General features: G+C 33.9%; 1 protein-coding gene across 1 annotated transcript in view; it reads left to right on the top strand.

Moving 5' to 3' along the window:
• The first annotated feature begins 3943 nt into the window (after positions 1 to 3943).
• The window catches only part of LOC135673754 (UDP-glucose:glycoprotein glucosyltransferase-like), a 34122-nt gene continuing 25746 nt past the window's right edge, over positions 3944 to 12319 (top strand). The window contains exons 1-10 of the mRNA XM_065183020.1: positions 3944 to 4337; positions 4788 to 5222; positions 5305 to 5458; positions 7142 to 7313; positions 8325 to 8398; positions 8507 to 8603; positions 8743 to 8855; positions 8954 to 9069; positions 11573 to 11630; positions 12146 to 12298. Coding sequence (XP_065039092.1) covers positions 4111 to 4337; positions 4788 to 5222; positions 5305 to 5458; positions 7142 to 7313; positions 8325 to 8398; positions 8507 to 8603; positions 8743 to 8855; positions 8954 to 9069; positions 11573 to 11630; positions 12146 to 12298 — 1599 coding nt within the window. The 5' untranslated portion in view covers positions 3944 to 4110. The remainder of the gene's footprint in view (positions 4338 to 4787; positions 5223 to 5304; positions 5459 to 7141; positions 7314 to 8324; positions 8399 to 8506; positions 8604 to 8742; positions 8856 to 8953; positions 9070 to 11572; positions 11631 to 12145; positions 12299 to 12319) is intronic.

Genomic DNA, 12319 nt, shown 5'->3' with positions numbered 1-12319 from the left:
ATCCAAGATGCTCTATGAACCATTGAATCACTTCTATTTATAGAGGTCCCATGTCAACTTAACCCTAATGAATCATGCCCTATTGGGCATTGGATCTCCATCCAACTACCCATGCCTATTATATTAGTGTATCTCTATCAAATAATCTCTCATGGGCTCTTATTGGATCTCATTCATATGATCTAATAATTCAGGGGTTTAATGAATGTCCAATAAGATAGGGGCTCCATCGGATATCTCATATCCGAACCTCTGCTCATCGCAATGCCTACCATATGCGTGTGACCCTCTAGGCCCAATATCGAGCTAGCCGCGAGTCAAATATGTTAGAACTCATTTTGGCTCGATGAATTATTAACTTCATAATAATTCACTCGACTCATCGGCTGCGGACGTATTAAGCCACTACGCCGTAGTCCCCGAATGATACAAGGGAATCCATTGGGCCTATTTATCCTTAGTTGCCGTGTACCTATTGTCCCTCGTCCATCTAATATCTCGGAGACTATATACCGAGTATGGTGCTGTCAGATCAATACGGTTTCTAATGAAGTCTCACTCTAATCGAATTCTATCGGAGAACTCTTTCTCTCTCAATTCGAATGACCTTGATCAGGGATTTGTCCGAGCAAGAACATATGAGATATTCATCTTATGATACTAAGAGTGGATGATCCTCTATCGACACTCAACAGTCCTCGTAAGGTTGGCTACCACTCTCAATGACCGGTTGTGTTAGATCTGGAAACTTAAAACCTATAATTCTGGTATCAAAGAGTAGAGTCATCATACATGACATCATTGGTGTCTCAAGTCTAAGGACCAGATACACCACTGGGATTATGAAATCACTCTCTGACAATAAGGCATCATCAACAATCTAGCATTCCGTAAGCGAATCAATAAGTGAACTCATTCTGCAATGAGCACATGTATTGTATCCCTAATATCTCCACACAAGCAGCTACGAGACTAACTATATCGATTATATAGACGAGTATACAATATACTAGTATGTCCGATTATCTCGATGTTCCTCTAAAGTAACCTATGACCAAAATTATTTATGATCTATGTTTAAAGGCGAATCAATCTCATTATCATCACGATCCGATTCTCATTGCACTGGTCTATGGATATCACAGTATATTCAAACAATATGTAATATAAAGGGATAAAATATTAAAACATAATAAAAAAATAAAATACATATCAAGTCACACGTTCTATAGCTCGGAGGGCACATATATTTATATGCACTTAAGCCATCTTACAGTGGAGCCAAACTGTATCTGATTATTTCAATATCACTTATAATTTACCTAGCCTATATAAAAAAATTATATAATCATGATTATATAATCACATTCACGTAAATGGTTAGTTTCATAATTATTCAACTATTATATAATAAATTAAATATATGATCTTTTCAAACCTTACTCGTTAAAATGATGAACCAACTTAAGCAAACTCTACTTTCTAATTATTTTATTAAAATTTTTGAGGAGAGAGTAAAAGAGTTTAGGAAGAAGTCCCTCGACTTCTGATGTGGGAATTTATGTTTTTTACTTCAAGTTCCAATATTCCCTTACAAAAACTCAAGTTCTCATCAAATACATATATAATATAAATAAATAATTAAAAAAATAAAAAAATATTAAAAAAAATAAATGCTAGTACATGTACTATGTTGTCAATGAGTTATCTTTTTAAAGACTTAACTTCATTTAGTAAAGTATGCATATATACAAAAAAAAAAAAAAACAGAGTAAAACAGGTATTGAACGAAGTTCCTTTCACCCGCACACTAACTGACACACAATATATAATATATTTTCACAAGTTATACATTAATAACTATACATGAGTATCTTATTTGTTCATGAGAAATTTAAAGGATTGCCTAAATCTTTAGTCGCGATCACGGATTCTACGAAACATGATATTTACATTTAGTGTTAAATTTTAAAATCAAATCCAAATAAAACATTCTTTGAACTGATATGAAGTTAACATAACGAAATCTATCATGTAAGATATCAAAAATTTAAAATTTTACATAATAAAGGATGATGATTCATTTTTATTGAGTAAAGGTTTGATTATATTAAGTTTGAAAAGTCTACTAAGTCTTTTCCTATATATATCCTTTGAAGATTACAACCTGGTTTGCTTTTAAAATTATTATATATCCAAATTATACAAGAAGAAATCCAATAATTAAGTTTCATCTAATCTGATTCATGCATCACATCTTATAGTGTAAGTGTCTTTCCTAAAATACGTTTTTAACATGTAAGCAGATGTCTCGTTCCCCATCATTACACTTTCTCCAGTTAGGAGGAAAACCATTATTGATTAGCACAAACATTTTTGCACAAAAAATTTGCCAAATATCTATAATTAAAAAATATCAATTCATTGTAGGAATAAATTCCACAAACATTTTTGAACAAAATTTTTGCCAAATATCTATAATTAAAAATATTAATTCATTATAGGAATAAATTCCGCAAACATAAACCAGAGTCGGTAAACAAAACTTATGCTCAATAACTTATATAGACCTATTTATTTCAGTAAAATACATTATGTATTTATACAGATACACATAAATATATATAGACTTTTCTCTCAGCAAACACGTGGTGTGAACCAGATAGGAGGCGGCCAGCTATACACGTAATCGGGCACGATAAATATATATGTATATATATGTATATGTATATATATATATATTTATTTATTTATTTACGCGCGTCTCTCCGGTTGGGATTCACTTGCTTCAGCCCAATGTTTGCTGAAGCAAATCGCTGCCATCCGACGAAGATTTAGGGTATGTGGGGTTCGATCGGATTTAGATATTATGTTGGGAAAGAAAAATAATAAATGTCCCTTTTTTTAAAGAAAATACTCACATTTTAAATAATTTTAATTAGTAACATTCTTTTGCCTTGTTTTTAAATTACATTCTTAATTTGAAAATACCTAAATTATCCCTCAAAATTTTTTCTGCTCATTACCGGGTTTTGTACCTATACTGCTGTAGTGTTTTTGGTAATCACAATGAAAACATTATAAAGTTTATTTGAAAACACTATAAATGAGTTGAATGAAATCAAAATATTAAAAATTATTTGATATATCGTTTAAATAGATATTTGTAATAATTTGGGAATAACATCATCCAAATAAAAATTAAAAATTGATTCAGTACAGTATTTTGACCATCATAATAAAAATAATATAAAATTCACTTAAAAATTATAAATGATCCAAATAGACTCTTAATTTCAATTAAACTAACTATAAATATAAAAAATATGGTATCATAATAATTTATAGACAATGACAAAAAATAATATAATATCAATTAAGTGTTTTTAATACATTAATAAAGATACTGTAAACGAGTCAAATGAAAATATTGTAATAGCTTAAAACTAATAAAAAATAAGTAAATTTTTTTTATAGGAATAGTTAGCGAGGAATATTTTAGATTTTCTTAAATTAAATATACTATTTGAAAAAAAAGTATCGATTAGGAAATAATTTATATATATATATATTTATGTATATATTACCGAATAAAGAAATTTTCTCACTTTAATTGAAATTATATATAATGAATATATTGAATTGAAATATTAATTCATCTAATCTTAATCTACGTGCATCTTAGGACTCCATCATGGTTAGAATGGTGGATTAGAATGAACCCCAAAAGTAAAGGACGCTTAATGGACGATCAGCGACGTGTTGGGAGTCACCGTACCCGTGGAGAGGGTTCCACGTATTATCACGCCATCCGAACCGTCCATTAAGCGAAAAACCTGATTAGACCGTCCGATCAGCCTCACGATGCGTGCGCTCGAAGATGCGTTCATCTCTCCCTGTCTACGGTTTTCCGATCCTTGATGACATTATATCAGATCACCTATCGTTGGAGAAACCTTGTGCCCTTGGAGTGCGGCGACCACCGAGTCTACGGCCTAGTCCACCACCTTTGGATCTCGCCCTCGTCATTCTCGGAGGGAGACTGAAACCCTAACGCTAGCTTCTGCTTGGTCCCTCCAGGGTTCCCCTCATGGCATCCTTCGTCGTTTGATGCGTGGATCAAGCTTTTCTCGACGCAAGTTCGAACGGAATCTTCGAAGATTCGAGATGGAGCTTCGCTGTCGATCGTGGGTTTTGGGGGCGTTGTTCATCTCTCTTCTGTTCTGCGGCTTCGGGGGAAGCGGATGCCTGGGTTTTGCCTTTAACCGCCGCCCGAAGAACGTCCAAGTCTCGCTCCGGGCTAAGTGGGCCGGAACTTCGTTGTTGTTGGAATCAGGGTGACGTAGTCTATTCCTTTTTATTGCGATCCACTTGTTATAAAGCTGAGCAATTTGGAAACCGACCGATTTTCTATCACTTTGATGGCACTTCGTTATTCCCATTTTCTTGAATTTTAATGTTATTGGTTCAGAATTATGACCTTTGCTAAATTTGGAGCATCTGCAGTAGTGTGAATATTATTAACGAGATTCGAGCATGTTGTAGGTACCTTTTCATGATATTCTTATTCATTATGATGCGTCAATAGGATAGTGCGAAGCTTAGAACTAGTTGTTACAAATTTTAGCATGAGAAAGCATCAAAATTAAGTTTATTTAGAGAAAATGTTATGATAAAATTTTTATGTAATTTTATTTCCAAATGAAGTACATAATTTCTTATCGGTTGCAGGTTTGCCTTTTCTTCATAATTTTATTCAACAATTTAATAGATTACTCTTTCAACAGGGAGTTGCTGGCTAAAGAAAGAAAGGACCTATTCTGGGAGTTTATTAATCTCTGGTTAGAACCAGATAAAGGTTCGGATTGTTTGACAGCTAGATGTTGCATACAAAAAATTATTGATGATGGCCGCACACTACTAAGCGAACCTTTGGCATCAGTTTTTGAATTTTCTCTTACTCTTCGATCGGCATCTCCTCGACTAGTGCTTTACAAGCAATTGGCAGAGGAGTCATTAGCTTCTTTTCCTATAAATGATGAAATTAATTTAGTCCCTATTACTGGAGAAAAACAAATTCCAGATGAAATCGAAGCAGATTATCTGTCGACAAGCACAACCACAAGAACCCATGGAAGACATTGTTGCTGGGTAGACACTGGCAGTGTGTTACTGTTTAACACCGCTGAACTTCTTGCTTGGATTGAAACCTCATCAAACATGTAAGTTGCATTTATCTCCGTTGTTTTTTTGTCAACTTTTTTGCATATGTCCTGAGCACGCTCACTGGTTAAATGTTGTCAGATCTGTTGGATACTTGGAGCAGCCTGAACTTTTTGAATTTGACCATGTGTATCTGGCTTCGAGTATCATCAGTCCGGTTGCCATTTTATATGGAGCTATTGGGACAGAATGCTTCAAAGACTTTCACATTATCCTGGCAGAAGCATCAAAACAGGTCTAAACATATTGCCATTCCATTTTTATTATGCAAAGAATCTCTGCATTGGCAGGAGTCCAGTGCATTGGGCTGCCCATTCTATAGATATATTTTTGGTTTTTAAAATTTATAATATAGTTATATATTCCCAATTAGAATGTTAAATTTGTCATTCAATATCCCAAACTGATCATGCAGTCCTGCCTATCGTACTGGTTTGCTGGCTAATCATTTACCAGCAATCACCAATGCTAAAACCTTGCAGGATATTCCATGAATATGATGCACTATCAAGTTACTGTTCCATATTCCGTAAATCAAGCTGAGAAGATCTAATTTTGCTTTCTTTGTTTAAAGTTCCTTTCTTTAATGGTAAGTAATAACAAGAATATGGGCACATCAGACCTATTTAATGAAAAAGAAGCTATTTCACATCGAAGGCTTTAGGCATTGATAACTGACATTGAATAGAGAAGATTAAAATGTAAAAATATTCTTTGTTTTTCTCTGTTTACATCCAAGTGTTCTTAGAGTCTTTGATATGGCTGATAGAATGATGGGAAAATGCAAGTGCAAAGTAAGCCATCCATGTTTCCAATTATCAATAATGCAAGATCCACCATCAAGAAAGAACTGTTTTGCTGCATAGAAGATCCACCAAGGAATATCTGGTATTACATATTTATTTTATACGAATATGTACTTTTCTATTATCTACTTTTGATGAGTAGATGGCCAGGGCATTTGTTTCCATATCCAAGTGGCATCAGATATAGTTCACAAATGTGTATCTTATTTATCCCTATTGATATTTGAATCTATTCAAATTTTTCTGAAAATGGATGTACATGGCTGCATGGGTTCAGTTCTAGACTTCTAGTTATAATTGGTTATTTGAATATCTGAATATATCCAAAAGTGTCAACCTGTATTAACCTAAGACCAGATGCCATCAATACTATATATCTAATTTTTTCAAAATCTTTTTCCTCTGTTTTTTATTGTACTCTTATCCTAGATGTAGGATTTATACCTTTGTCTTTTTCAATTTTTTTTGTTGTGGATATTTCCTATCTGTATTTGACATAAGTATGATTTGAATCTGTATTCTGCATATACCTGTTTGCTACCCATGCTCATATTAAGAAAATGTGGTTATATAACAATTTAGCAATTAGTATCTGGATCAAAATTCATTACCAGGATTTCGAAGTGGCAATGGATATGCTTTTTCCAATATCTGGTCTATATACAATTTGTTTCTGTACTAGGCTAGAAGTGTTGTTTTTCACACATACTCGTATGGCATAAATGTGAAAATTAGAGCATTCTACCTTCGGATTATCATGATTCTCATTAGTTTCGACTGTTCTACAAGAAAGCAAGTTGTTTTCTTTTATCTTTTGAATTCTTGTTTTCCTAACTTATACTGTTTCCTTGTGTCATTTGGTAACAACTTATTGACTTCTAATTATGTATGACAAATTAAGTTGTTGTATTGCAATTTCTTTTGGACTTAGGATGCTGTTACCTCTAGACTATTTATCAGGTAAATTTGTGGTTTTTTTATGATCCTAAAATTTTTTGTTACTATTACATACTTTTCTGGAACATAGTATTCTCTTGTAGTTTATACTTTGTTATGTTGTCTGTCTCTTTCTTTGTCTGATTATATAATCAAGTATTGCCTTTTATTATTAGGGAAAAATTAAGTATGTTGTCAGACCTGTACTGCCTCCTGGATGCCAAGCAGTTAGCAGCTATTGCAGTGCTGTTGGCTCATCTGATGCAGTCAACTTGGGTGGTTATGGAGTTGAACTTGCTTTGAAGAATATGGAGTACAAGGCAATGGATGACACTACGATAAAAGAAGGTCATATATCATTTTGATAAGATTGATTTGCTTTCATGTTGAAAATTCAGCTTCTTGGCCGTTAATTAAAGCTTTCGTACAATGCAGTAGCTATATCACTTGTGACCTAAAAGTTTGCCTTTTCCTTTGTTTGAAACAAGGTTTTAAATATTTGTTCAATGCCTGATTGTTAGCCTTTCGAACTAGTATGCACCAGTTGGTATGCTGTGGTATCGGAAAAGTTTGTGAAGGAGAAGAAGAGGACAAGTTTGTGACAGAGAAGGAGAGGGGAGAAGATGGCGGAAAAGAAAAGATGGTGATGGGCAACGGGGACAGCAGCTGTGTGATAGAGAGGCACACAAAAAGAAAAAAAAAAAGACCAGGCTTATAAGTGGAATACAGGGCTTACTGGATGGTAGATTCACAAGTGGACCGCTTGATTCCAGGAGGTCCATATTCTGGTCTATGGGTGGACCTATATATACCGGGTGTGGGTGGTACATACTGGTCCACCTGGTTTTTCAAACCATGAGTACAGTACCATCCGGACTCTTAAAAAATTGACAGTATCAATTTTTTCACCCCAATCTGATGTGAATAACATAGTAGTCTATAAAATAATATTTTTTCCATATGTTTTAATTATATTTGGAAGATAACAGGAAATATTTCTATTACCAATATCTACTCAATATGCTCATTATGGATGATGACGATGTTTTCTTAGTATTTGTTTGTTTACTTTATTTGGATAAAAGTTAAAACTTGTTGTCATGTTATTATTTTCACTTCATTGTTCCATTATTCGATAATGAGCTTATGATGTAATTGCCAGTGGCACATATTACATTGTTATAATATTGTTTGAGGTTCTGTCCTATGCCATAAATATGCTGACACACTGTTGGCTTGGTAGAAGGCCTAAGCCGGTCAGCATAACTTGGTCCATCATGATAGGTCTGTACTATTAGCAGCAGTCCCTTTAGCATGAAATCTGAAACCTTGATTTAGATAATTGACTGTTTGTTGCAGGTGTTACACTAGAAGATCCTAGGACTGAGGATCTCAGCCAAGAAGTTAGAGGATTTATTTTTTCCAAAATCCTGGTTTGTTCCTAAAATTAGACAGCCCTGAACGAAATCTAGATTTGAGCTTACAATTTAGATTATTCTTGATTATTATTCATTTTGTAATTATTCTCTCGTGGCCTACAGGAACGCAGGCCAGAATTGACAACTGAGGTTATGGCTTTCAGGGATTATTTGTTGTCATCAACTGTATCTGACACCTTGGAGGTTTGGGAACTTAAGGGTATTGATGAACTATAATTTGATTCATTCATTCTCCCATTTTTGGATATTATGTCACCTATGATTAGTGTGTGTGTTTGTCATTCCAAGCTTTTCTATCCCTGTTTCTAACTGATACCTGTTAATCACTTTTTCTGCAGATTTAGGACATCAGACGGTACAGAGGATAGTTCATGCTTCTGATCCCTTGCAATCAATGCAAGAAATCAATCAAAATTTTCCAAGTATAGTTTCTTCATTATCTCGTATGAAGGTAAAGTTTCCAGCCTTCTGCTTTATATTTTGGTAGGTTCATACTATTATACATGATATTAAAGTTGGATACAGATGCTAATATGTGCTTATATGCAGCTTAATGATTCTATCAAGGATGAGATACTTGCAAATCAGAGAATGGTTCCCCCTGGCAAGTCTTTAGTGGCTTTGAATGGTGCCCTGATCAATATTGAAGATATTGATCTTTACCTGTAATGTTTCCCATCCATTCTAATTTTGTTTAAATTTCATGTTAAGCCTAGGCAAGCTTGTATCTTTCTACTGTTATACTTGAATCTTTTATTGTCACACCTTAGAGTTATGCTGGTCATTGTTCAGCATCTGGTTCTTGTCACAAAGTAATATACTCGTTTCTTTTATGAAGCCAAGTGTGAGTTTTCTTATTTTCCTGTATGTTATATTACTTTAATACATTAGTTGATTTATAGTTAGCTAAATTGAGTTATATTTTAGTTTTTACTCTAGAATCTTTTCCTTAAACACAGTCACATTTTAAATCATATTAAGATAATTTCAATTAAGTTTATTTGAATATAATTTGAATCCAATGTCTTATTAAGAGGCAATACAAATAATGTTAGTAGGTGCAGTATAGTTTTGAAATTAACGTTGGAATTTAGGGTTAGGATTGGATGATAGAATGGACCATGCTATTAATAATAACTTTAAAAAATAATAGGAATTTCAAAACCAAAACCCATGTCTGGGAATTGTTCTTGCTACAATTCTTCACCCTATTTTCTTCGTGATTTTCCTTTTTTAGATGATTATCCATTAATTTATTGTTTTCTTCACCAAATTAATAATATGAAACTCCCGCTCTGTTGAATATATGAATAATTATGAACTTGATTGGTCATCTTGGCCATAACACGAGAGCATCTGGTATAACTGGCATCAATCCCAGCTAATTAGTGCCTCAATGGTTTACACATTAGTTACACATTCCTTTTCGGAAAGCTGCATTAAGGAGGTTGCCATGCTCCTGTTTTGAAAAGATTACAGTACTATGATATAAGGTTTCAAATATTACAGTATGCCTGTCGGACTGTGCATAACGATTTTACAATGTACTAGTGTACTTGTATATTGGTTGCACCAATATGATATTGAAATCCTAAGCAGTTTGTACTTTGTAGTAACTAGTAACTATGTTGGAGTTCTTAGGTATTATATAATACTGATTGTTATAATGCCCACATATCATTGCCTCCTCCGCCTTCAGTACTAGTGCCGACGTATCTTTTTTTCCTTCCCTTCTATTATGAATGATGATTAGAAAATGATGAAGAAATTATTTATATTATGAGAATAATGATAAATATAAGAACGAAACATGTCTTAATTTCTTTGCTCGATCATGGTTTGGAGGTTCACTTTTTATGGTAGATAGACATTTCAAGAGTTCCATTGTTTTCATTTGATTTTTGACTTTTTCAGTTTCGGTGATGATAATTCTGAGGGAGGTTCAGAATAATTTAGATAAATTATAAAAGCAAGTGTAATTGGAAATGATTTTTTGGTCATGATAGGTCTTAGGACATGTTATTAACACATGTTATATGAGTAATTTACCTTTAAAATTTGAATAATCCAGTATGTAATTCAAAATGTTATTTTTTTTGAAGTGCATTTGAAAAATTCCTTCAAACAAAGTGAAAAATTATATATTTTTATTTGGCTTGGCAATGAATTTTCAAAATTTTCTTTCACCTAGAAAGACATCGAGTATTCAATTTGTTCTTCCAATCCTTTATGTTTCTGGGACTTCTATCCAAGGTTCGCAATACCGTATCGTACCGGTGTTTCGATCTGGGCTCGGTACCAGTACGGTACGGTATACCGAGCGGTACACCCAGGTGTGTCGAGTACTGTAGCACTGCTACAGTGTTACTGTACTGATATAGTGCTACAGTGCACTCGGACTGGTAACAGGCGGTCCGCGTACCGGCAACCTGTTGGACCGGTACGTACCGCCCATACCGAGCGGTACAGTTTGGTACGACAGACCATGTTCTATCAACCCTATTAATTTCATGCTAGCATCCTAAATTTAGGAGGGTATAAATGTTTGTGTGCATGAGTCTTCCTAGGCCTTGCATTGGTGGTTCTCATGTGCCATCCGTTTTGTATTAATGTGCTTCGACACTTGGGGTTGAGAGCAAAGCATGGGACACTATTCCCAAGAATAAATGCAAAAAAACTTTATTGATGTTCTCCTTTATATTAGGCGAGCAGAGGAAAACTAGATGTGAAAGCGTATAGGTTAAACTTGCATACAAGTACATTGCACCACAAAGTCTAGCTCTCAATTGTGTTCCACGTATATCTAATTCGGAGATTACAGACGGTATCTGCATGAAAGATTGGAAGTGGACCTGTATAGGAGTGTTTCAACTTTCAAGAAAAAACTGACTAAATGCTCATTCTTGTTATGATTTATGTGAGTGGAAACATAAACAAACTTTTATTGTTGGAATCAGGCTTTTGATGTTCACAATGGAAAACAGAATACTTGGAGTGATCATTGAATTTTTCCTGTTGGAGTGACCATAGAAATAATTCCTTTCCATATTCTGCAATTTTTGAGGAACAGTTTCCATTATACTTTGTCTCATTTCCTTTTATGATATTGTATATTATATAAACATCACAATCTGATTATAATGGATGCATCTATTTTTTGTTTTGTAGGTTAATGGATCTTGTTCAACAAGAGTTATCATTTGCTGATCACTTTTCAAAACTCAAGGTGATTTATGCTAAGTAACTCGTGACTTGTGTATTGTAAAATTTCATGGTTGCACATTAGCCTCATGTCTTCAGTTTTCTCATTGTTAATGTTTTATCTCAGTATCTAATTTTCTGTTTTCTTTTGCTAGTCCCATAATTATGCTAATGCTTATTTATGCTTACATCTGTGGTTGTAGCAAAACTGTGAACCATTTTATGGAACAAAAGGTATTCCATGTGTTTGTTTTGGAATTTTTTTAATTATTTGTGGTATGCGTACACTACACCTATGCGACTATTGACTCTAGCTGTATCTGAATATAATATTGCCGCAGTTTGTGTTGCTGTAGCCAAGAATTAACTTAGACTACTATATTGATTTTCTTTATCTTGCTAAGATGCCAATTCTGCTTACTATTGTTCTTTATTTTGATGAACATAATGTTACTCTTTTTCTTCTTTTGATGCAGTGAATTTCTTAAAGTATATTCCATTATAGTTGCTCAGAACAAACGACTACTGATTTTTTTTCAGCTTCCTTTGAGTGCGATTCAGAAACTGTTGTCAGCAGCACCACCTTCTGAATCTAATGCATTTCGCATTGACTTTCGTTCTGGACATGTTCACTATCTGAATAATTTGGAAGAAGATGCCATGTACAAACGTTGGCGAAGCAATATCAATGAGGTGCTTCTTTTCTGTTTGGGT

Source organism: Musa acuminata, chromosome BXJ1-5 (genome assembly GCF_036884655.1).
Source record: "Musa acuminata AAA Group cultivar baxijiao chromosome BXJ1-5, Cavendish_Baxijiao_AAA, whole genome shotgun sequence".
Taxonomy (NCBI): Eukaryota; Viridiplantae; Streptophyta; class Magnoliopsida; order Zingiberales; family Musaceae; genus Musa; species Musa acuminata.
The sequence above is the reverse complement of the archived record's forward strand: the minus strand, read 5'-3'. Positions and strand labels throughout refer to the sequence as shown.